This window comes from Sorex araneus, chromosome 5, assembly GCF_027595985.1.
Source record: "Sorex araneus isolate mSorAra2 chromosome 5, mSorAra2.pri, whole genome shotgun sequence".
NCBI classification, from domain to species: Eukaryota; Metazoa; Chordata; class Mammalia; order Eulipotyphla; family Soricidae; genus Sorex; species Sorex araneus.
Window position 1 is genome coordinate 181,165,691 of NC_073306.1, and position 26,943 is coordinate 181,192,633.

General features: G+C 46.1%; 1 protein-coding gene and 1 pseudogene across 1 annotated transcript in view; one reads left to right on the plus strand and one right to left on the minus strand.

The window, feature by feature from the left end:
* The window catches only part of LNX1 (ligand of numb-protein X 1), a 107,285-nt gene that overhangs the window by 41,807 nt on the left and 38,535 nt on the right, over positions 1-26,943 (minus strand). The window contains exons 2-3 of the mRNA XM_055138055.1: positions 1,093-1,334; positions 426-578 (exon numbers count right to left, since the gene is read on the minus strand). Coding sequence (XP_054994030.1) covers positions 426-578; positions 1,093-1,334 — 395 coding nt within the window. The remainder of the gene's footprint in view (positions 1-425; positions 579-1,092; positions 1,335-26,943) is intronic.
* Positions 21,565-21,986, plus strand: LOC129404838 (mitochondrial import receptor subunit TOM6 homolog; annotated as a pseudogene).

Genomic DNA, 26,943 nt, shown 5'->3' on the forward strand with positions numbered 1-26,943 from the left:
CCCTTATGTCTCAGTTCCCTAATGTCTAAGACAGAGATGATGATGATGATGATGATGATGATAATAATAACAATAATAATAATAATAGCTTCTTTATCTTGCCATCATGAGGTTTCAGTGAGTTCATGCAAATACTCAGAAGCACATATCATACACAGCAATCATTAGGAAACTTCTGCAGTTTTTAATTGTGTTCCAGGAACTGTTCTAAATTTAAGCTAGCACCTAAATATTTTTTCCTTTAATTTGTGTAAAAGACAGACCAGGTTTTGCCTTCAGTAATTTATAGAGAATTAATGGAGGTATTAATTAATGGAGGTATGAAATATTTGAGGCCCTCTGGTGGGAGATGGTCATGTTGTCATAACACCTGATGACTTTCTGAAAGCCCTGCCCATGCCCAGTCTTGTGGGGAGTTTATTTACCTTCAGGGGCAGTGGTGTTTTCAGAATTTTCTCTACCCTGGTCAGCGGGGTTGGCAACTACACTTCCACTCTTTGTCCTTCGAAGAACACTCAAAGCTCGGTTTATTTTTTTGAAAGATCTGCTTCTGATAGTGGATCGTTCAAAGGGCCGGGCTAAGGAAAAGAGAAAAGAAAGGAAAGTAGCTTGCCATTCATAGAAATCCTGTTATGCACACATCTGGTAAAGATACATACAATAAAACATGAGCTGTGGTTCACTTTGAGGTGGTAGGATAATGGGGCTTGCCTAGCTGTCTTTTCTAAGTTTTTGACAATGTAATATGTATGGTTTGTTTGGAACTGCATGTGTTTCATTTTCTGGACTGGACTGGACTGAAGAGCTCTTTTCTGGAGCCATGTGGTTGGGAAAGTACTGACCTGGAGGGAGGAATGAATCATTAGGTCCAGCTTCCACTCCTTTCACCAAGTCAGATTACACACTTTTTAATGGCCTGAGGTATTCGCGGCTTCATCTCACATTGGAGAACTGGACATTGGATGGCTACCAAAACTGCTGGGATTATTTCTCCTTAACACAACATTTCTAGAACTTTCCATGGTGCATATTCCACAGAGGGCAATCCCCAGACAAGGAGCTTATTCCAAGACAACTACCCATCTGACTCACCCTTAGTTCGGTTATTCCGGCCAGTGTCCGTTGGGCTGGTTTCTGATTGACCATCCTCTGCTGTGGCCACGTAGGCAGGGTTGTCTAGGCCAGGTTCGTCCGTCATTAAGGAGATGGTGGCAGCTGCAGAAATCTCTGAGGAAAGTGCCGTTGCTGTGAGGCTTGCACAGCCATCTGGACAGCCATCTTGGGAGCGCCTCTTCCTGTCTTTGGTCAGACCATAGTGGGACGCACCTTTGCAGCTGTAACAAGACCAGCGGGAGGTGAGAAGTTCTCGTTGTTCAGATGGGTCTTTTCAAGTACCTCACTTACAGCACTTCGTACTTGAGTTGTTCACCCCTTGGCTTTTCATATGTTAGGGTGTTGCTAACCAAGTGAACGAATTATTTGATTATGCAAGTTTTGGGAAATGATTATTGCATTGTCTTCAAGCAATCTCTACATCGGTCCTTGGAGGGCAAGTTTATGAAAGTTGTCAGAATATCCACCAGATTAGGGATTAAGGTTGATGAACTTCAGCTCTTTGGAATCAGTAATTCCTTCTTGCTTGTATTTATTTTCTCCACAAAAGCCCTCATTCACACACCCAGCCCTTTCTTTTGGGTTTCATTCCCAGAGCATTGCATGTAAACAGGAAGCTCCTCCAGACACCATCATTGACTGTCCTTGGAAACAGAATCATTCTCCCAGTTAAGCACCACTTACTCAGCACCATTATTCTCTAGCGGTAGACCTGCTGGCTTCTATTTCCTATCTCTAGGCTAGGTCAGAGAATGATCAGGGCTAGGGCAGAAATTTTTTTTAAGTTGCATATTGAGAAAGTAGAGCAGTTTTCACGGTTTTTAGAAAAAGAAGGTATATCCATTCACTATATTTATTACTTTTTTTAAAAAAGAACAAGTTAAGGATAAAGAGACCAGGTCTGATATGGTACAGATAAGCATTTTGCTACACATTCACATGTCTTTGGCAAGTTGTATCAGCTCATGGATAGGGTTTCAGTCAAACAACAATAATTTACTTCTCTAAACTGTGTTAAGAACACAGTCACAGACAACCGTACAAGTGTCCATAATTTTTGTACAGGCAGGAATAACATAGCTGAGTGCCTTACGGACCTCCATATAATGAATGTGCTACATAAAAATTATTTTAATTAATTAAAGAGAATTGTGCCATTTGCATGATACATGCAAATAACTCATAGAACTTAATAACAACAATAACAATAATCTTGTTTGAAAAAATTAGTAGAGGATCTGAATAGAGGGTTCTCAAAAAATAACATACAGATGACTACAGGCACATGAAAAGAATTAACATCACTAAACATCAGGAAAATGCAGATCAAAATCTCAATGAGAGCACCTCACACCTCTCAGGGTGGCTATTATCAAAGAAAGAAAAAAAACACATGTTGAAAAAGATCGGCAAGAAAACTAGATTCTTCTGCAGGTGGTAGGAATACAAATAGTATAGTCACTATGTAAAACCATATGAAGTTCCTTGAGAAAATTAACAGCGCAACTACCCTATGATGTAAAAATTCCACTTATAACTATTTATTCAAAGAAGACAGAAACACTATGTAAAACAACGTATGCACTCCAATGTTCAATGTAACATTGTTTATGGTAACTAAGATCTGAAAATCACCTTAGTGTCTATCAAAAGATGAATGGATAAAGAGACAAAAGTGTGTGTGTATGTGTGTGTGTATGTGTGAGTGTATAGACAGACCCACAGACCAATGGAATAGAGTTGAATATTCTGACACACTCTCAAATATAAGATCACTTTATCTTTGATAAAGGAGCAAGAAATATGAAGTGGAGCAAGCAAAACCTCTTCAACAAGTGGTGCCGGGAAAACTGGGCAACTACATGCAAAACGTGAACTCAGAACTCTCTCTAATGCCAGGCACAATAGTCAGATCAAAATGGACTAAATACCTCAACATCAGGCCTGAATCCATAAGGTACATGGAGGAAAATGTAGGCAGAGCCCTCCATGACATTGAAGCCAAAGGCATCTTCAAGGATGAAACACCACTGGCCAAGCAAGTGGAAGTGAAGATAAACAAATGGGACTAACATTAAACTGAAAAAGCTTTTGTACCTCAGAGATACAAAGACAGCCCAAGATACAAAATACAAAGACAGCCAAGATATAAAGACAGGAATGGAAAAAATTCTTTATCCAATACCCATCTGATAAGGGGTTAACATCAAACGGCACTGGTAGAACTTTACAAGAAAAAAAAATCTAACCCCAGAAATAAAGGGGGAAAAAATGAATAGAAACTTCCTCAAAGATGAAATTCAATGGCCATGAGGCACATGAAAAATGCTCTACATTGGGGCTGGAGCGATAGCACAGCGGGTAGGGCGTTTGCTTTGCACGGTTCGAATCCCAGCATCCCATATGGTCCCCTGAGCACCGCCAGGGATGATTCCTGAGTGAAGAGCCAGGAGTGACCCCTGTGCATCGCCGGGTATGACCCAAAAACCAAAAAAAAAAAATGCTCTACATCGCTAATCATCAGGGAAATACAAATCAAAACAATGATGAGATATCATCTCACACTACAGAGACTGGCACACATCCAAAAGAACAAGAACAACCAGTGCTGGCACAGATACGGGGAGAAAGGGACTCTCCTTCATTGTTGGTGGGATTGCCGCCTGGTCCAGACTTTTGGGAAAACAATATGGAAATTACTCCAAAAACTAGAAATTGAGTTTTCATATGACCCAACAATATCATTTATGGGGGCTCCAAAACACACTGCAGAAGAAACATCTGCATTTCTATGTTATTGCAGCGCTATTCACAACAGCCAGAATCTGGAAACAACTCAAGTACTTGAGAACAGACGACTGGATCAAGAAACTATGGTGTATCTACACAATGGAATACTACGCAGTCACCAGGAAAAATGAAATTAAGAAATTTGTTTATAAACATGGAAACTACTATGCTAAGTGAAATGAGTCAGAAGGAGAGGGACAAACGAAAAATATTTGCGCACATTTGTGGGATATTAAAAAAAAACATAGAATGAGCCCTTTGCGGCCCCGCGCGAGATCGACCCCGGAGGCAAATGAACCACTTTGGACACGAGCGGCGCCCCCAAAATGACTCCAAACTGTGTGCTGGGAGCTTCTGGCCCAGGCGCTGCCGGCAGGATATGCTCTTTTCTCTCTCAACTTTTTCTGTTTGAACGCAGCGAGGCTATAGCCAGTTTTTAGACTCTACAGGAAGCCTGGGATAGCCGATGGGCGGGACTCCCGGATCCGCCCTGTGCCGGCCGACATTTAAGCAGAGAGCCATGTGGGGACGCTCCTTTGCGTCTGGCCCAGGCGTTGCCAGCGAGTGATGCAATTACCAAAAAAGAATCTTCCTTGGACTTCATATAGAAATGAAGCCGCGCGACCTAATATCTTTTGATTGTTTGATTGTCAGCAACGTGTAAATGTTCCTTTTTGGCAGGGCTTAACGTGGGGGGAAACTCCAAACAATAGTACTAAGTTTTTTGTTAAAGGGTAAAAGATTGTAGCGATAGAATTTTAGGCAGAATTTTCCCTGGACTTTAACGGGTCGGACTTTGGTGGGAAATCCTAACAAGAATAGTAAGTCTTTTGCTGAAATATTGAAGGCCACCAAAGTGGTAGCCATCTCTATAGACTGAACTAAGCCATATCCCCACGCCGGCTGAGAAGAAATATCCTTCTTTCTCGGGAAGAAACGCGGCGTGGCGTTAACCATAGTATGATGTCCATTAAGCTGACACGGACCTGGTGGTGTGGGAATCGGATGCAAGGGAATAAATTATTATGTACTTGGAACAGCAGGACGCTGGTGGAACCTTGAGCCGGGGCCGATACCAGCGTATTACTTTTGGTTCCAGAAACTGCCTGCAGACATTATACCAGACTATCAACTAAGCTAGAGCCCCACGCCGGCTGATGACGAGAAATAACCATCTCTTTTGGTTTGTTTCCCTTTGTCAGGCAGCGTGGTGATTACTAAACAGGCGTGATCTCGGTGGCGTGGGATGAGGGGGGAAAAAAATAGAAAAGTTATGTAACAAACAGCGGGACTTAATATCTCTACATTCTCAGCAATGGAGAGCCATCAAATGCTTCCTTGACAGTGGGACTGTCTTCTCTTTTTTGGGGGGAAACCCTAGCAACAATAGTGAATTATGTGTTGAAACATGGACTGTAACCAAGATAAAGCGTAAACGAAGTGAAACTTATCACTTACAAGGGCGGGGACTGGGGGGGTGGGAGGGGGCGGGAGGTATAATGGGGTGGTTGGTGATGGAATATGGGCACGGGTGAAGGGAAGGGTGTTTGAGTACTGTATAACTGACATAATCATGAGAACTTTGTAACCCTCCACATGGTGATTCAATAAAATTTAAATTAAAAAAAAACAACATAGAATGAGACTAATACCCAAGGACAGTAGAAACAAGGGTCAGGAGGATTGGCCCATGGTTAGAAGCCTGCCTCAAGAGCTAGGGGGAGAAGGCGTTGGGATAGAGAAGGGCAACTATGACAATGATAGTTGAAAATAATCATTCTGAATAAGAATTGCATACTCAAAGTAGGAAAAGGAACAAACACAATAACCTCTCAGTACCTGTCTTGTAACTTGTAAACCATAATGCCCAGAGAGAGAGAGAGAGAGAGAGAGAGAGAGAGAGAGAGAGAGAGAGAGAGAGAGAGAGAGAGAGAGAGAGAGAGAGAGAGAGAGAGAGAGAGAGAGAGAGAGAGAGGAAGAAGAAGAAGAAAAGTGCTTTTCATAGAGGGAGGTTGGGGGTGAGAGATAATGGGAGGGAAACAGGGGACACTGGTGGTAGGAAATGTACATTGGTGGAGGGATGGATGTTGGATGATTATTTGACTGAAATCCAATCATGAACAACTTTGTATTAATTGTGTATCTCATGGTGACTCAATTTAAAAAAAAAAAAAACAACAACCAAAAAACCACATATATGTTAGCTGGGAACTGTTCCAAGGAGCCACTGTAGGACAAACTGAATAAGCATGTAATTAGAGGAAGGAGAGAAGCAAATAATGCCAGTTACACTTGGTGTTGATAAAGCCAATAGTCACTGGCGGAAAGTCTCTGTCATCACGTTGCTCATCGATTTGCTCTAGCGGGCACCAGTAACGTCTCCACTGTGAGACTTTTTACTGTTTTTGGCATAGCGAATACACCACGGGTAGCTTGCCAGGTTCTGCCGTGTGGGCGAGACACTCTCGGTAGTTTGCTGGGCTCTCTGAGAGGGGCGGAGGAATTGAAACCCAGTCGGGTTTCATGCAAGGCAAACTCTCTACCCGCTGCACTATCACTCTAGCCCATTCCAAATTCTCTTGCAAAGAGACAAGCAAATACTTCATTGGTTTAAGGAGAGCAAGGCCAGGACATAGCACAAAAGTGGTGTTAATATTTTGTTACTGAGATCATGCAACAGGATTGATTTATTTCCTGCCAACCCACACAACTAGAGGGCAGCAGCGGTCACCAAATTCATCAGAAGGGACTTCAAAACCACGGAGCTTGCGGGTGGAGGGGTCGGGGCCCCAACTGCGCATCACAGGGGAGTTTTCAAAGGTGTTTTGAAATAATCTCAGTAGCAGTTTTTTTTAAAAACCCTCTGTGTTGATACACATGACATTTCTTCATAACAAAGAACCTCTGAGACAGAGTTTTTGTTAGGAGCAAAAAAGAACTTTGATTCTACAATCCTACACCTTTATCTTACAGTTGAAGACACCACCCTCCAGCTTGCACTGCTCATGTGTCTCTCACCGGACATGTCTGTAGTCCCCGTTGGAAGCAGGGAGATTGTTTTACTCTTTCCATGAGTTACTTTTGCTTAGGATTGGTTTGCTTAAAAAATAGCCAAGAAAGGGGTTGGAGAGATATTACAGCTGGTCAGACACTTGCCTTGAATATGGTCGACCCAGGTTCACTTCCTGGCACCCCGTAAGTTTCCCCGAGAATGCTTGGAGTAATTCCTGAGCGCAGAACCAGGACAAAACCCTGATCATTGCCAGATAAGGCCAAACAGCACCCTCTGCCTTCCCCCCTGCCACCCTTGCCACACCAAAAGTCGAAACTAGAAGTGAGCCCTCTGGCGACCGAGCAAGCTGCTTAATAGCCATGATCCCAGAGACTCAGAAACAAATCTTGGAACCCAGCGGCTTTTGACAGAAATCCCTCCGGAATTAATCATGAAAACTTCATAATTCCAAAATCGTGCGGCTGTGATAGCGGCTGTGTGACATCATATGCTATTCATAATCAGCAATAGAAAACAAATTGTCTCATGTTGCCTTTTCAGCAGATCCGAGTGTTGGAGTAAAACCCCAAATAATAATGGTGGGTCCTGTGTTGAAATATTGAATGCATTCCAATTAGAGAGAGAACAATGTGGAAATTATCTGCCACACAGGTAGGGGGAGGGTGTGGGATGGGGAGGTATTCCGGGTTTTGGGGTGGTGTAAAATGTGTGCTGGTGGAGTGATAGGTGTTTTATCATGTATACGGAAACTTAAACCCGAAAGCTTTGTAACTGCTCTCATGGTGATTCAATAAAAAACAACAACAATAAAACTAGAAGTGAAACTGAGTTGGAATAAATAACCGTAGATGAGGGAGGGAACCCCACCCAGCCTGCTAGTGGGACGTGGGAGGATGTTCCTAGATAAAGGAGCTGGACAGAGTTTTTCTTTTCTTGGGGCAGTGGTGCCCTTGACCACATGCCAGAGCAGGAAATGAATTTTCCATTTCCACAAAAGACTAGCGAAGGCACAAGCCATAGCTTTGGGGTAGACAGTGGCACATTTCACTGAAGAAAGTGGCATCAAGTTTGACTGCCACATGGGAGGACAGCCGAAGTGTTTTCAAATATCTGAATCCCAAGGCAAAATCCCGACCAAACTAATACTGTCTCACACCCTTGGGGTTCCAAAGACACGTGTTTGAATTGAGGAGAATCTCATGAAATAGGCAGTGGCCTTTCTATCACAGATGGGAAGGGCGCAGAACCAAGATGAAACATTCAGACTCGGGAGATCTGTGTACCGAGGGGTCTGCTAAAGCACCTCATACTTAAATAACGCTTGTGCCACCTTCCCAGCCTAGCTTGAAGGGAGTCCCAGGCTAATCTCTGAATGTAGCAGTTTGTACTCACTAACTGTCATTTGTGGTGGTTAATCCCGGAACCTCCCTGATTTACAGGCATAAAGAGAGGAGAGGAGGGAAAGCTCTGATGAGTGCTGTCCCATCCGCAAACACACAGTGCTCCCCTGGGCTGTGTTCGAAGCAAGCAGGATTCATCCTCCATTTAGTTCTCTGGAGCCCAGTGTACTCTCAGATGGTGATGGTCGATGGCTGTGAACTTGAAGGATGAACGCAGGAAGCATATCAAGCCCTTTTAAAATAAACCCTGCCCCTTGGGTGATGTACCATTTGTGTGTGTGTGTGTGTGTGTGTGTGTGTGTGTGTGTGTCTATTGGGGAGATGATGGAGTTGAGCACCTGAGCTCCTCTATCAAAGTGAGCAGAGGCAAATCTCTCTTCCCCTAAGAATGCTGACAGTAGGGGTGCTGTGGAATGTTTGTCCTTGTGTGCAAGCCTGGAGGGCGGCAAGAAGAAAAATCCAATTTTCTTCTCATCTAGATTCCCGAGTGCATGAACTCTCCAGTCCTGGGAGTCTATCCGAGGTTGGCTTGGATAGGCACCAGTGACCCACATCCCTCATCCTCCAAATGCTCTTTCCTTGCACATTTTAAATAGTACTTTATATTTTATAATATTTGTTCTTCCTAATAACTGTAATAATCCTTAAGCCTAGATCAGATTCAATCCCAAGAACAAAGAACATTCCAAGATTTGGCTGGGGTGAACTCCTCCTACCCTCTGAACTTGGAGAGAAGGAGCTTCGTTCTTTCTGATGAACTTACTCATCATTGAATGAAACTTGCCCAGAGACAACCAGTCTCCATACCCTTGCAATAGTCTACTGCATCCTCAGACACCCTTTTGCACTGGGTCAACTCATGCTCTCCTGAATGAGGTAAATATGCGGCGGGCCTGCAACAATGCCCAGGCCCTGCTGCTTTCAGCAAGACCTTGCAAACCCATGTGCGGGTCAGTGAGGAAACGAGGGAGGTGAGGTGGGGGGAGCCGCACTGTCCAGGTTCAGGGACAGCAGCTGTGACCAGCTTGTCTTCCAAAGCTTAGCCTGGTGCGAAGCATGCAGCTTGGAAACTGAAGTCCAGTTTTCCGTGTGAAGTCTTGATTTTTGAAAGTTGGCAATAATTTTAATTTTTTAAAACCCATTGTGTGGGCTGCACAAAAGACAGCTGTTGGCCAGATTTATCTGAAGGGATGACAACATTCCAACCCCTGGTAAAAAGCACACAAACAAAGTTGCCCTGTTTGCTAGGTTGGGCCCGTTTCTGGGTCTTCCTGGAGGCAATTCTCTTCTCTTTCTCTCCCCTGGTTTTCCCTCCCTGTGTGAGAGCTTAGGTGACCTGTCCATAAAGGTAGCTTCCCTTTCATGATTTGCCCCAATTCTCTGTTTAACGAAACAACTCTGAACAGCAGTTTTTGTTGGGGGTGGAGGGGTGGGGGAGGGATTGGGCCACGCCTGGCAGTGATCAGGGTTTACCTAACTCTGCTCAGCAATGATCACTCCTGGTGGTGCTTGGAGAACTGTAGGTAGTATGGAGAATTGAACCAAGGTCAACTACATGCAAGGCGAGCACCTTAGTTTTGCAGCTTCCCTGCCCCTGAGCAGTAGGGTTTGGGGTAATAATGAAGTTTCTGACCCAGGTTGGAGACTGAGATGGAATTTTCAGTGGGTTGCCCCTCTCCCTCCTGGTATCGCTACTTGTTGGCCCAAATTACTGAAAGGGGGATGTTCAACCCTAAAGGATGGATTCACTGTGACAGATTATCAAGGCACAGGGACTCTGGAGGGATGCAAGTCTACCTGTGCTCCTCTGGTCTCAGGTATCAGTGACTCGGCTACGCAGGAGTGACAACACATGGGGGGAACGAGGGCCAGGCTAGGAGGTGGTTGAGAGGTGGCCACAGACCCTCCTCTGGGTCCTTAGCTAAGGCAACAGGGGCGCAGGCTATTGGAAGTCTCAGGGGACATGGTGCTCTGCCCAGACAGTCCTGGAGGATGGGGTGCTGTGGAAGGTGGGCCTTGGTCACTATGCTTGACTCCCAGTCCGTCTTCAGGACCATTCCCCCACCCCTCATATCTCCTGACACCAGAATCTCCATGGCTTGATGTAGGATGACATTACTTTGTCCTTTCCCTCCTTGCCACAAGTAGCTTGTCCCGGTTTTACCCAGAGTTTAGGCTTACCCCAGTCACACCCATCAAGGTGTTCCCGAATCTCTCCCATCCCTTTGTTTAGCTATAATCACTTCTCCATGCTCTCTTCCCCAAAAGAGTCAATTCTCGGCTTTCCCTTAATCCGACTCTGCGAATTTGCAAGGTCAGACCTTCCTAGGATACTGAATTTATATTATATAAGTTAATATTGCCTTTCTCCTCTTCTTGTGCCTTTTGAATTATTTACTTTAAAGCTATGTCTGTTTTGTATAGACACAAGAAGACAATATTATGTTTTTATAACTTGGGAATTAATTGGCCTCGAATATTATTCCCTCCCGGGCCTCTGCTTTCTCCACTTAAGCCTCAGTTGCCCTCAGTTCCTAGCACCCCAAAGTAGGGTCCCCGACGTGGGACAGGAAGGATCCAGGGCAAGCGGTGAGTTATGTGCTCCCCTGGCATCGAGATGGGCCTGGCCAAAGTGCCTAATTCTTAACTATAAGTTAAGAGCTTGATCATAGACAAATGCTGTCATGATCCAATAGTAATTATGAGACTGGGACCCTGCCAGGGATAGGAAAGACTGATCTGGCCTGAGCACTGTAGTCTGAGATTGAGATGGCCCTAGGAGAGCAATTCTATAAGCTTTAATGCATCTCTTATTGTGTCCATACAAAATAATTAATATTATGAATTCTTATATGTTTGCTGGCTGAGGAGAAGAGAAACACATTCATGGGACTCCGCCCTTGGGTGGATCCTCCTGCTGAAAGAGAATTAAGTCCTAGGAGAAGCATCCCCTAAGGGAAAGGAACCTTACCCTATTGATGGGGACCACACCTATGTGTACGCCCCACCCCCCTCATGCTGTAGAGATTTAACTAGGCTGTAAGAGTGGGTTGGGGGGCCAGATCCACGGGGCAGATCCACGGGGAGAGATCCAGGAGAGCGGGAGAGAAGCGGAGGGGGAGAATGAAATAAACGGATCGAGCAACCAGTTTGGCCTTCTTCCTTCCGTCGCCTGCCCTCGACCGACAGCACACACAGCGGTTCTGGGGCACCGGACGCGGGCGGTGAGACAGAGCCGCCCGGAGAGCCCGCGAGTGCTCTCGCCCCTCGGCGAGCCTTAGTTTTTTACAGCTTCGCAAAAGCCTGCTCTCATTTGTCCATCACCAGCTCTCCCAATCCTTTCCCTCTTTGCCACACCTGGACAGCATCTTTGCCTTCAATGGTTCCCACCTGATGCCCCCACTGTTTGTAGGATGGAGACCCCCTTGCTACCCCCTCATGCTGCCTTGTTGGTCTTCCCTTGGGCAGGTGGATCAGGGGCTCCTGAGCATGTATGGCAACCTAAAAGGGGATTTCAGAGAAAACAGAACCTATTGGTGGATTTGATTATACTAGGCCGTCTTGGACCCTCTCAGCTGTCTGGTGTAGGTTCACTCCCCAGCCAACCCCTCCCGCCCCCACACATGGCATAGATGAGGTGGTCGAGCAGGAAAGGTGGAAAACCAACCCTAACTCTCTGAGCAGAGATGGGAAGGAATCTAGGCTTTGGGGTTCCAGACTTTCTCCCCTCCCATGGCCTGGCCTCCAGCCCAGAGCATCTCATGCATATTAGACTTATAGATCAAATTGCTTACTCCATGTCCATGCCTAATGGGTATTTCCAACTTCGTGTACCCAAATACTCTCATCTTTCCTGCCAAACCAGTTCTTCCTGTAGTTCCCTCATTTTATTAACTAGGACCTTATATACTTCCTGCTGAGCAGGCCAAAAACTTAAGAGTGTTCCGTGATCCCTTCTTTCTCAAGATGATCCAAAGACAATTCAACATGAGATATCCACAGTCTAGAACCACTCATCACTTACCTGCCACCCCTTGGTCCAGGCCACCATCTATGGCGCCTGGGGTATGCCACTGTCTCAAAAAGGAAACTTTCTCCCCTTCTAACTGCTCCACATGGGGACACCAGAGTGACTCAAAATGGCATTCCAGGGGCCAGGGAGAGAGCGAGTGGGGGGACCACATGAGGCCTGGAGTTGGGTCTGCATGACCCTCAGCATTGCAGGGCCCCAAAACGGAACCACCTGGCTACCCAGCTACTGAATCCCAAGTCAGGCTAGAGAGCCCCCCAAATGATGCATTTTATTAAAACATAAGATCCTTCCCCTCTGCCTCCAGTGTACTGTGTCCTCTGTCCCCGCCACTCTTGGCCTCACGTCCACCAGTGCCATTGCTCTTTATCCCTGCTCATCATGTTCCTCTCCCGGGCTCTTTGGATGCTGCTATGTGGAACATACTTTCCCCAGAGCCCTTCCTGCTGCAGGGGTGTGAACTCAATCCTAGCTGGAAATGGCAGACTTCTTTTCCTGCATGTTTCTGCTCCTCCCTGCTTGTTTCATCCTTATAAAGGGCGAGTGAGGTCCCAAAGGGGGTGGGAAAGTCTAGAACCAGACCTTGAAACCTCTGTCCCCATAGGAACAGCCCATATGGGGTAACACGGATGGCTTCCTCCTCCTGGTGTCGGGAAGAGGTCCAGCTCCTGGAGTGCCATGTCCCTCCTGGAGGACCCCTCTACTGTTGCTTCCCTTGCCTCCCCCCTACCCCCCGCCCCACAGGCCTCTGAGGATCTGCAAGAATGAGACAATGTCTTCCTTACCCAGTATCTCTCACTGAATTGCAGGCCCCACAGGCTGCCTAGGCAGGCGCTCGCAAATGCCAGTTAAGGAGGACTGAGCACTCCCTTTCAGTGTTCTGTTTATTGAAAGGACACGCAGGGACTGGAGGAGACAGTCCAGCTCAGCCTGGTAATGGTCACTATTATCCAGCTTGACTGGATACAAATGCCAACCTCCCTTCCAGCAGCAAACTCATGATTTCCTGCTTTCCTTACCCTACTTGGACTCAAGGAAAGAGGGGAAAATTGGGCTATCTTCAAGTTGTTCTATTTTTTGGTGGCAGGGAGAAGGGAGTACACTCAACCCAGTTGCTATTCCTGGCTCTATGCTTCGTGAGCTGTATTACGGATTCACCACCAGGATCTCACAATTCTACAAGGAAGTGATCATGGAATAGAGAGGGGTTTGGCAGGGTGATACCATTTCACTGAAACTCTTCAGTGCCACCCTCGAAAACGTCATGCGACAACTGCAATAGGAAGGAATAGGAGTGAAGATAGACGGTCGGCAACTACACCACCTCTGCTTCGCTGATGACATCGTTCTGATAACACCAAACATTAGCTAAGCAGCACGAATGCTGACCGACTTCGACTGTAAGTGTGGAAAGGTCAAACTGCAGCTGAATCTCACAAAGACAATGTTCATGAGAAATGGACTAGTTCCTGACATTCCATTTGCTCTCAATGGAATAAACATCTCCGAATGAAGCAGTTATGTGTACCTAGGTCGAGAACTCAACATGACGAATGACTTGGCACCAGAACTGCGCAGGAGGAAGAAAGCGGCATGGAATGCCTTTAAGAGTGTCGAAGAAGTTGTTAAGAGAATGAAGAATCTCCAACTCCGGGCACATCTTTTCAACTCCACCGTTCTCCTTTCACTAACATATGCTTCAGAGACCTGGGCCCTAAGAAAACAGGATGAGAACACTATTCGGGTCTCTCAAAGAGGAATGGAAAGAGCTATTCACTTGAGTGATATGCTTGGAGTATCACACTTCACTCAGCTGAGAAGGAAACCAGAGTTCTGACCTCTGTCAACGATTGAGAATCAGGGATGCTGCCTCATTTGCCCAGGTGTCAAAAATCAGATGGGCCGGACACTTAATGCGATTTGGAGACGACTACTGGACTAGAACTGTTACAGACTGGATTCCACGGGATGTCAAAAGAACGCCTGGCCACCCACCTACGAGATGGTTGGACTTCTTCATCAAGACCCTGAATGGATGGTTTGATGCTCTTTGTGTTCCTGGAGTGAGCAGACACTATTGGGCTACATTAGCACTCGAGAGGGACAAATGGAGACGTTATTGGCGCCCACTAGAGCAAATAGATGAGCAACGGGATGACAAGTGATACAAGTGATACTCAGGAGTGATCCCTGGTGGTACTCAGGGGACTATGCATGATACAGGAGATTAGAAATGGGATTATAGCTGTATCTGTGCCTTATGTCCCGTGCTAGCTCTCTGGCCTTTTTAGGTGGTGTGAGTGTGGTGGTGCTGGGGATGGAACCTGGGACCTCACGCATGCACGGCAGGCACCAGTGACCCACATCCCCGATCCTCCAAATGCTCTTTCCCTGCGTATTTTTATTTATTTATTTTTTATTTTTTTGGTTTTTGGGTCACACCCGGCGATGCACAGGGGTTACTCCTGGCTCTTCACTCAGGAATTACCCCTGGTGGTGCTCAGGGGACCATATGGGACGCTGGGATTAGAACCCAGGTTGGCCGAGTGCAAGGCAAACGCCCTGCCCGCTGTGCTATCGCTCTAGCCCCCCCTGCGTATTTTTAATAGTATCTTAAATTTTATAAGATTTGTTCTATAGTATTTCCTAATAACTGCAATAGTCCTTAAACCTAGATCAGATCCAATCCCAAGATCATATACATCACCACATATCTATTTTTTTTACACAGATGATTCTGGGACAGGGAGGTCTTGTCAGAGAGCTCTTGAAATAAACCAACCTCCATTCCTCCTGGAGGGCTGCCTAAGAGAGCTGACTTGCAAAGGTTTTGCAGTTTCAATTCTCAGGGGCCAGCCCTGGGCCTGCTGGCTACAGGTCTGTGGCTGTGGCTTTTGATTTTTCTAAGCCTCACTTCCCAGATGTCCACATTCCCAGATGCTCACAGATTCTGAGATTTGACAACTCAGGGAGAGCCCCCAACAGCTCCTGGGATACAAGGAACCACACAGAAGAGAGAGCAGCTTCAGGATCAGACCTCGGACAAGAGATGAACACAGAGGTGGAGAAGGCCTCCTGGGAGGCTGCCCCTACACAGAGGAGCTGGGAACCCCCAGGCTCAGAGGAGGGGCTGGGAGAGCTAAGCAGAGAGGCTCTGCGGGTGAAACGGAAGTGGAAGTGAGTCTAGGAATAGACAGGCATGGACAGGGGACAATTGAAGGCTCCCAGGAGCAAGGGCAAGGCAGGGGCCAGGACTCTGGCTTCAGGCTAGATTTTGTCACTATTGATGTCAATCAGCAAGGAGCTAGGGGGAGGGGAGACCCAAAAGGAGAAGCATTGGATTCCCTATCTACTCCCTCTGGGCACAGGGCAGGGCTAAGCCAGGCCCCCGGGGGAGGAAGTAGTGGGGGTGAGGCCCACACAGGGTAGAGCTGAGGAAGCAGGAGCTATGGGAGATGAAGATGGCAGACTCAGTGCCACCCCTGCAGAGACTTTGCCCTCTCTCTAGGGTGCTACCTCTGTTCTGCCAGTTGTCAGGTTGAATTTCCTTGCTGTTGATACCTTGGGGTGGTATTTTGCATGTTTTTTTTTGGGGGGGGGGCTTCCCTTTTAAATGACTATCTGCTGCAGTAGATTAAAGCTTCAGGGAGCTTAAAAGTCCAGCCCAGCAGTAAGTGCTGGAGCCTGATGAACCAGGTGTGGGAGACAGCAGTTCTGTGTCCTGAGGCCCTTTCCTCCCAGGGGTCAGTCTGTTTATCCTCTGAATGGGAGGATTCTGATAGGTAGGTTTTAATCTTTTTAGCGGTTTGGGGGTTGGGCCACTTCTGGCTGTGTTCAGGACTTAGTCCTGGCCCTGCACTCAGAAATCACTCCTGGTGGGGCTTGAGTGACCATATGGGGGTACCACGGATCAAGCCCTTGTTGGTCATGTGCAAGGCAGGCGAACTGTCTCTCCAGTTGCTGATAGAACTTCAGCATTGCAAGCTGCCTGCATTTGGAGTCTGGAAAAAAGCAGGCAATGGGCTCTAAGTATACAATGAATATTGTATGACCCTTTGCAGGCCAAGACTTCAATGTCATTATTCTGTTGTAGATAGAAATAAATGCCCCCTCATCTTTAAGGATAAAGCACCACTGATCAAACAAATGGAAACAAATATAAACAAATGGGGCGACATTAGACTAAGAAGTTTCTGCACCTCCAAAGAAACAGTGACCCCTGGCTCCACAGCTTGGAAGCTAGCCTCACACGCTGGGGGAAAGTCATCCCAGATAGAGAAGGGAACACCAAGTAAAATGTGATTGGAGATCCTGCGTGGGGAGGGAGATGCATGTTGAAAGTAGACTAGAGACTGAACACGATGGCCACTCAGTGCCTCTACTGCAAACCACAACACCCAAAAGGAGAGAGAGAACAAATTGGAATGCCCTGCCACAGAGGCGGGGTAGGGCGGGGGATGGTATGGGGGGGTGGGAGGGATACTGGGTTCATTGGTGGTGGAGAATGGACACTGGTGGAGGGATGGGCTCTCGGACATTGCATGAGGGAAAAACAAGCACGAAAAGGTGTGAATCTGTAACTGTACCCTCACTGTGATGCACTACAAAAAAATTAAAAAATCAAAAAATTAAAAAATAGAATTAAAAAAAAAAAAAGAAAGAAACAGTGACCCCAGTTGGGATGGGAGATGCATGCAGAAAGTAGATTAGATAATGGACCAAAACATGATGACCTCTCAGTGTCTGTTTTGCAAGATATAATGCCCAAAAGTAGAGAGAGAGTATGGGGAATATTGTCTGCCTTAGAGGCAGGGGGAGGGTGGGAAAGGGGAGGTATACCCGGGATATTGGTGGTGGGGAATGTGCACTGGTGGAGGGGTGGGTGTTTGATCATTGTGAGATTGTAACCCAAACATGAAAGCTTGTAACTATCTCACGGTGATTCAATAAAATTAAAAAAAAAAAAAAAGAAACAGTGACCAAAATACAGAGAGAGCCCATGAATTAAGAAAAATTATTTATCCAATATCCATTAGATAGGGGCTTAATATTCAGAATATTCAAGACACTGGTAGAACTTTACAAGAAAAAAAAAACCCTTCAACCCCATCAAAAAATGGGGAGAAGAAATGAACAGAAACTTTCTCAAAAAAAGAAATATAAATGGCCAAAAGGCACATTTAAAAAATGCTCTACATTTCTAATTATCAGGGAGATGAAATCAAAACAACAATGAGATATCATCTTAAACCACAGAAACTGGCACACATCAAAAAGAACAAGAACAACCAGTGCTGGCGCAGATGCAGGGAGAAAGGGACTTTCCTTCATTGTTGGTGGGAATGCTGCCTGGTCCAGACTTTTTGGAAAACAATATGGACATTCTTCCAAGAACTAGAAATTGAGTTCCCATATGACCCAGCAATAACACTTCTGGGAATAAATCCCGGGGATGCAAAAAAAAAAATACACAGTAAAAATGAAATCCGCACTTGTATGTTTATTGCAGCACTATTCATAATAGCCAGAATCTGGAAACAACCCGAGTGCCCGAGAACAGATAACTGGTTAAAGAAATTTTGGTACATCTACACGGTGGAATACTATGCAACTGTTAAAAAAGATGAAGTCATGAAATTTGCTTATAAGTGGATGGACATGGACATTATCATGTTAAGTGAAATTAGTAAGAAAGAGAGGGACAGACATAGAAGACTGCACTCATTTGTGGAATATAAAATAATATAACATGAAACTAACACCTAAGGACAGTAGAGACAAGGGCCAGAAAGATTGCTCTGCAGTTTGGAAGCCAGCCTCATGTGGTGGGGAGAAGGCAGTTGGGATAGAGAAGGGGTCACTAAGTTAGTGATGGTTGGAGGGATTGTTTGGGATGGGAGATGTGTGTTGAAAATAGACTAAGGATGAAACATGATGGCCTCTTAATATCTGTATTGCAAACCATAATGCCCAAAAGTAGAGAGAGTAAGAAGGAAGGTGCTTGCCACACAGGCAGGGGGTCTGATAGGGTGGGGGTGGCGGGAGAGATACTAGGAACATTGGTGGTGGAAAATGCACACTGGTGGAGGGATGGGTGTTCGATCATTGTCTGACTGGAACTCAATCATGAAAGCTTTGTAACTGTATCTCATGATGATTCGATAAAAAAATTTTTTTTAATGAAATAAATGCCTCCGTGGGGGCTGGAGCAATAGCACAGCGGGTAGGGCATTTGCCTTGCACACGGCCCACCTGGGTTCGATTCCCAGCATCCCATATGGTCCCCTGAGCACCGCCAGGAGTAATTCCTGAGTGCACAAGCCAGGAGTAACCCCTGTGCATTGCCAGGTGTGACCCAAAAAAGGAAAAAAAATAATAAATGCCTCCAGCGCCATCTTCTAGAAGGGTCCAACTGGAGTTTTCTGGGGCCACCCTCAAGTGGGACAGAGCCTTGCTAATGAAGTCCTGATCATGTTCCTTGGAAAAGACTCAAGTCACCGAAACATGACAACTTTTACACGTTCTTTGCCGGTGGAGTGCAGGCAGCCTGGTGCTGTATGCAGGAATCTGGAGAGAACTTTCTGATTTCAGACAAGCTCATTACTTTGTTTCTACCTTTCACTCAAGGAACCTGCAGTTCTTGAGTAAACTTCAGCCTAAGCCCATTAGGGAAAGCCATTCTTCCCGGTTTGGATTACATCCCACCCCGGTTAAGTGAAGACTGTGTTCTGTGGGATAGAATTACAAGGTCATTCAGAATTCCCCGAAACTGTCCATGAGCGCCTCAAGCACTTCTTTACAGTCTCAGGAGAACGACTTGCCCGCCAGCGAGTAAGTGAAAAAGGTCATGGTTGGGGCAAGCCCACCCTCTGGGAGTCAGTTTAGACCTGGAGCATGAACTTGAGCCTAAAAGACCCTCCTCATTTAGGAGAGCCAGGGACCCCTTACATCACCCCAACCGCACACTCCTTCCTCTCATTAGCCCCTTTCTTCTGCCTCCAAACCGCGGGGGAAAATGTCCCCAGCAATTCCAACCACCCCTGCCTTGCCCTTTAATGAATACCAGAAAAGGAAAATTAAAAGCAAGCTAGAAGGGGCTGAGGAAGCGTAGGTCCAGTTCTGGGCAGTGGAACTCCAATATCTTTCTTGACCAGGTGGGTGCAGTGCCCCTGATCAGTTCAGAAAACTACTGTCCAACACCAATCAAAGAAAGCACAGTTGACTCAGTTTACCCAGGATATGGGAGCCCATCACAACCGGTACTGAATGGACAGGAGAAAGTCGTGACTCGTCTGCGTTCTTCATGGTTGGGGGGTGGGAGCAAGAAGCAGGTCTTCTCGTTCCTAACGGCTAGCTCTCTTTTCCTTCCCTACTCCCGGGGGTCTACTGTTCCGAGGAGAAACTGTGGCTACATCTTTTTACCTACAAATCTCAACTTAAAAATAATGGTTTATATTCACAGCTGACACCTAGACTGTGTTTCCTATAGCACAGGCACGAGTCTATGTTTTATAACTGTTACTTATTTTGCGGGGGAGGCTCCTAAGCAGTCCCCAGGGTCCCCGGGGTCACTTCAGCAGTTTTCAGTCCACCGGACTAAGTAATTTAATTCCTGGGCATGGCGATGTGCTGCTTTTCTAGCACAACAATTGTTGTGGGTCTCAGGGCTACCCTAGTGGTGTCCAGGGGGCCTCCAGGCTACATTCGGTGGTGCGGGAGGTGGGGTGGGGTGGGGTGGGGTGGGGTTGAGTGGGGGTGTTGGCATGCTGTGCTGGGGATCAAATTCAGGTCCTGCGCTTCTGATCCTTAGGCTATCTCTTCCACCCATTTTATACATATGTTTCTTGTAATTTTTAAAACAGCCCATTTTATTTGTCTATTTTGTTTCTTTCTATACACGTGGGAATGCTCAGGGCTATTCCCAGCTCTGCCCGTAAGGATCATTCCCAGAGATGCTCAGAGATCATGTGTGCCGGGGGCTGACTCAGGGTTGGCCACCTGGCTTCACTCCTGGACGATCTCTTCGGCCTCTTTATTCTGACGAACCCGGTCAGTTCTCTCATGGTCAGTGAGCATGCGCCCTACCACCCTTTTGCTGATGAGCAGGGAAGGCACGGAGAGTAACTTCCCTGGGGCCTCAGAACTGGTAAGCTGAGAGTCTAGGACTTGAACCCCAGGCAGAGAGACTTCTAGCTGAGCCTGGCAAGATGATTTACGTCTGACTGGCTGCTGGCTCAGAGGGGGCTGCCACAGAGGAGGCAGGGGCAAAAGCAAGAAGGATTCAAAGATTTTAAAACCTCCTACTCTTCAGGGCGGATAGTGTTCAGTACCAGCTACGCTGATAAATACAAACAGCACACGTGGGCAAACGCGGTCTCTTCCAACCAAGCCAGCATATGTGAGTCCGCAGCTGACAGGCTGAGCCAGGAGCATCGTGCTGCCTGGGCTGTTTATCCGTGGAGCAGGCATGGTGGGTTGGACGGGGACGGCGGGGGTTCTCAGGCTGTTTCCTGATATTCTCCAAGTCCTCAATTAATCCTGTTAACCATTTCTCCAAGATAGGGGAATCCACGGGAGTTGACTAGGATCCTCTACGGGCTCCTACGGGTGATTCTCTCATTTTTCCTCTAGAGGGAGCTCCTCTGTCTTGGCATCCTGAAATCACAGCGTTTTGTTGTGGAAGGCAGGGTTTTCCCAGCCTAAACTGGCCAGGTGTCCAGCTTCTCTCCTGATAAGTCATAATGGCAACCATCTGAACGTTTCCTTGTACTCTGTGTGAGGAGGGCACCACTCTGCAAGAGGAGATGTATTCTCTCACACTCTGTCCCAGCGGGGTTATGTCCACCCCATTTTACAGATGGGGAAAAATGAAGCTAGAGACCCATCCAAGATGACACAACACTAAAAACAAAGTAATGGAAAGTTAACTCTCTCTCTCCGATGAAATTTTGCTGTTGATTTCAGCCTGGTATTTAAGTATCAAGTTATGTTAATAACATACAGAGCCCTTCAACGGCAGTGTAAAGTGCTCTACCCTCTGTGGAGTCTTCCTACTGAAGGAAATAGGGTTGAGGTTTCCATTCTGCAGATCTGGAAACTTTAACTAAGTTAATTGACACGGTCACAATATCTAGGGTGACCAGATGTTCCAGTTTGCCTAGACCAGGCTAGGATCTTGGGATGTGGAATTTTTAGCTTTAAAGCTGCATCAGGGGGCTATGGTGTCCAGTGGGGTGGGCGTGAATGCTGCAGCCGGGATAGGCGATGGCACGGACATGGACATGCTGGACAATGTGTGCGACTGACTTCGGAGCGTCTACTGCTTCGCCGCTGATAGGAACGACTTCCGGAGGAACTTGATCCTTAACTTGGGACTTTCTGCTGCTGGAGTTTGGCTGGCCAGGAACTTGAGTGACATTGATTTAATGGCACCTCAGCCTGGGGTGTAACCAAGAGGCACATGGAATCCCTGTAGAACCTTCCAAAGACAGCTCTACTCTGGCTTTCCTGATGGCAGCTGATGTGATTCAGAGGGACCTTCCCAATTTCCTCCTCTTCCATGAGTCCACTCAGAACGCCCTCCTCTTGGCAGCATTCAGGCTTCAGCTGCAGTGTTGACCTGTTTTGTGAAGTTCTGTAATAGTCCCCAAGTTTCTGGAGTGGTGCACTTTGATCTTATCTTGGATCTTATGTATGGTATTTAAACAATATTTGAAATAAAGACTGCATACAGAGGCAAAAAAAAAAAAAGCTGCATCAGGGGCCAAAAGATGGCCCGATGGACCTAGCGCAGGCTTTGCATGCTAGAGAGGCTGAGTTTGATTGCTGGCACCAACGTGTCCTCAAGCAATGCCCCAGCACAGATCCGACTGGGTCCCCTCCTCCCCACCTGCTGTGGTTCAAAGACAAAAACAAACTAACAAACAAACAAATCTGGGTCATCTCGGATGAATTGGTCCCTTGAGTCGCTACTCAAAGTAGTTTCCAGCTAGCACAGTGACTCCAAAGAGTGTTTGTCACCATGATATTATACATGTTCTTTTCCTTTGTGTATTTTGCCAAACATTTAAAAGAAACAGAAGTGGGTTGGATGAGGGCTTCTGGATGCCTCCCAGTGTGTGCTCATATGACACCCCCTTAGATGGGCATCCAAAAGCCCCTCCACTCCCGGTCCCCCCCAACACACACACGCAACTGCAGACTTCAGCAAAGCGCCTCTAGGCCAACTCACAGATGCAAACTGTATGAAATTTCATGACTTGCCAGCAAACAGAACAATCAACTCCGTCGTTTAGTGAGGAAGAGGCAAGCTGATAGCCAGGGGAGCCTGATAAATACCAGTGCTGCTCCCTGGGGTGACGCCAGGGCATTCCAAAGCCCAAACCAGATGTGCGGCTGACAGTGGTTAATGAGGGATGGCTGAGGGCTCGGGCACCGTCCACATGCCAGGTCACTTCTTCAGAGACATGCCATCGTTTATCCACTCTGAGAGTCTCCGGCATCTTTGGGGTCACTGAGTTGTTTTCCTGGACACTCTGGGGGAGGGAGGGCAGACAATTCCCATGCCACAGATGCTTCTCTGTCAGCCGCCATCGGCTGCGGTGGTGGGGGTGGGGAGGTGATCCTTTGGGTTAACACTTGTTTCCTGCAATTCTTGGTTCCATTCAGAAATACCATCTTGAGTTTGAAAACACTTGGCAATGACCAAAGTCTAGCTGTTCATTTTCGGGAAGCTGGGCTCTGGATCAACTGTGCTTTCTATTTCAGGATTGACTAGGAAATGCTTGTCGGGTAACTGGGAAGGGGTGGATCTCACAGCCGTCAGAGTGCCTTGGTGAGGTTTCTCAACCAGTTCAGAAAGAGTCTTTTTTTTTTTTTTTAGCTGCCTGGGGTGAGTTTTGGTTTGTGGCCCTTGAGCTTTTGTAATGTCTGCACAACCCCAGAAGTTGTCATAGCTTAGAGAAGAGCTGGGAATGGCCTTTGAAATCATTCCCAAAGGACTTTCCCCCTTTTCTTTCTATAGTAATTGAGGTCACATGGCTATGATAGGGTTAATTTTTACAGTTTTGGTGTAGAGACTCACCGTACCTTCACCACCACCAAAGCACCCAAAATCCTCTACCACTGTCCTTAATTCACCTCCAGTCCACCTCTCCCTTCTCCAACTTTTGGTAGCTTCCGTTCTATTGTCAGCTTTTATTCATTAGATACTGTCCATTCTCTCCCATTGTTTCTTTATGTGCCACATATGAGAGAGATCATTTGTTATCTGTCCTTTCCCCTCTATCTTATTTCACTTAATGTGACCACATGTAGCTCCACCCAAGTTGTAGCAAAAGGCAAGATTCCAGGGGCCAGAGTGATAGTACAGTGGGTGGGGCATTTGTCTTTCACTTGGCTGACCCAGGTTCAATCCCCAACATCTCATAAGGTCCCTGAGCACTGTAGCACTGTAGCACTGTTGCAGCACTATCATCCCATTGTTCATTGATTTGCTTGAGCAGGTACCAGTAACGTCTCCATTACTGAGACTTATTATTGCTGTTTTTGGCATATCGAATACGCCACGGGTAGCTTGCCAGGCTCTGTCGTGCAGGTGGGATACTCTCTGTAGCTTGCCAGGTTCTCTGAGAGGGTCAGAGGAATCGACCCGGGTCAGCTGCATGCAAGGCAAATGCCCTACCCGCTGTGCTATCACTCCAGTCCAACCAGGAGTAATTCCTGAGTACAGAGCCATGAGTAACCCCTGAGCATTACCAGACGTAGCTCCAAACAAACAAACAACCCAAAAAAAGGCAAGATTCCATTCTTTCTTAGAGTTGCATAATATCCCATTGTGTGCCTAAACCACACTTCATTATATTCTCACTGATTGTTGGATATTTGGATTATTTCCAGATCTTGTGCACTGTAAATAGCACTGCAGTGAGCACAGCTAGATGACTCTTTTAAGCAAGTCCTTTGTTTCTTACGGTGAATGTTTGCATTTCCTCAGACCCTTTCTGGGTCAGGTATCACCAGTCCCCTGCATGTCTGACATGACACTCAGAGAGAGAGCATCATTTTCCTCAGTGTGTTTGAGAATGTATCTTGCAAATATACAGGACTCTTGTGCCAAATCTTTTTCTTTTTGTGGGGGGCATGAAAAAAGTTTTATTTTCCCATTTTCTATTTGTGAAAGAAGCATCCTCTCCATTTTGATATATTTAAAGAGAATGACCTTATTCCCATGAATATTTCATTTTCCCTAAATTATATTCTGCTAATGAGGCAAGGGAGCAGATGTGCCTGCCTACAGAACAAAATGACTTAAACTTATTGGATGACTGCAGAATTTCTCTCTCCTTCATTTCTCTCCTACCATGTCTCCTTTTGTCTCTGGCTCTGCTGGACTCTTGGAGCTTAGTGGTCACAGTGTGAGACAAAGGTTTTGCCATCAAACACAACTATAGACCACCCCTTTGTATCACCCCAATCTGCCTTTCAGTGGAGGTTAGCTTCTCACCTGGAGCGACTACTCTTCAAAGGAAGGCAGCTCCTTACATCCAAGGCCTGCTTCTATTTCCTCACTCTCCACCGAAGCTTAAAAATCATTAATATTTTCTGGGACTCACTCATTCCACACGTCATCAGGAATGTGAACTGAGAAGCATGTCAGGAGTGATTTGATTTTGCTGTGTGAATATCGCAGTGTGACTCGGCCATTGTAAATGGTGTTGTCTACTACGCTCTCGGGCTGGGTGATGTCACCTATTGGGACCACCGCCATGGATGTGATCTGTCATTGAGCAATGCATGACTCTGAGTGACTACTAACATTCACCAAATGGAAAACACAAGGCCAGGTGCTCCTAAGCCTCTGCCCTCTCTTTAGCAATCCATCCACACAGAAGAAAGGCAGGCAAACAAACTCCGTGTGAATCACACCCATCCAGTGCCACGATTCCAGTATTTTCTTACGCATTGACACTAAGTGGCAAGGAAGGCTCTGGAGACCACAGTCAGTTTTTGTTGAACTTTGTCTTTGGTACTCCCTGCCACTCAGACACCATCACAGACATTTATGAAAAACTTGTTTAGTTCTGATAGAATCCCTTGAAAAAATTTGAAAGCAAGAAGTACAAGAAAGACATATTTGAAAAAAAAAAAAAGGTGGGGGTGGGGGTGGAGAGCCAGTACAATGGGCAGGGTGCTTGCCTTGCATGTGGCAGACCCAAGTTCAATCTCTGGTAGAAGTTAGGACCAACCGGACATTACAGGTCCTTGTTTCAGTTAGTGCTGTGGTGTTCCTTGGTACCAGCTATTCGGGGGGTTGGGGGCTGTCACCCCTGTGTGTAGGGGTGGAGGGCAAGCGGTGTTGGGTGTTAAACCTGGATTTTTGCAGATATAATGCATCTGCCCCTGACCTCTGGGTGATCCTCCCAGACCCCTGATTTTACTTTTGAACCCTTGACATTGGCGTGTTTCGCTGTGTCTCCTAAGATCATAACTGAAACCTACACATTCCCCACCTCCTACCTTCTATCACCAGAGGGCTCTGAGATTTGTCTTTAGCTTTTCATCCATTTGATTCTTTTTCCTTTTACTCTAGAAATTCTATTGCCTGCAAATCCTATAGTCTCTAGGGAAGAGAGAGCAAAGAAAGGGAATGGAAAACAAAACCCGATGTAAGTAAAATCTACACATTGGCCACTTGCCAGTTACCCGATTTATTACCCCAACTGTTCCTAACTAAAAATCCATCATCACTAGGGAACTGAACTCAACAGGGTCAGATATTTTAATTTGTCCAATTATTCCAGAGGGAGTCAATAGATTCCTTAGATTCATTAGGAAAGTGTGGACTTTCCAAGTGGTCCAAATCAAGAGTTTGCCCATGTGCCAACAGTGCAGACAAGAGGCTGGGAACTTAAGCCGTAGGATATTGTTGCAAACAGCAAGGAGTTGGATCTCCATGTGGGGGAATTCCATGTTAACACCCCTTGGACCTGAGTTCTTCTAAATACTTAAAATTTCATTATTAGGCATTTCATGAATTGTTTATCAATTTAAATAAGATGAAAATTATGTAAACCTGCTAGATTAAAAACAGGACCATTTAGAAATCTTCCAAGAAAACACCAACATAAGCATGTATTTTTCTGCCTAAGACTGAATAAAAGATTGTCATGGAGAAAGAATTAATATTTTGAGACTTTAAAAATGATGCCCAAGTACAGATTTAGTTTTCAAATATAAATATGCGCACCTCTTATAAAATCAGACAGCCATGTACTAGAATGAGTTCCTGCTTCGTGGATGAGCTTAGAAGTTCAATGCTTCTTTAACTGAAGCTCCAGATACATTGTACAAAGTGCTGAGGAGTCAGAGAGCCTCAGATATTTGAAATAATATCATGCATCGATCCTGCTCCCCTTCTGGTAGTCAAACACAATGGAATACTATGCAACTTGGCACAAGAAACAACGAACTCATGCAGTTTACTGCAACCTGGATGGAATCGGAGAGTGTCAAATTAAGCAAAGTAGGCCAGAGGGAGGACAAATACCAGATGTTCTCACTTATCTATGTACATAGAATAGAAAGACAAGGAAGTG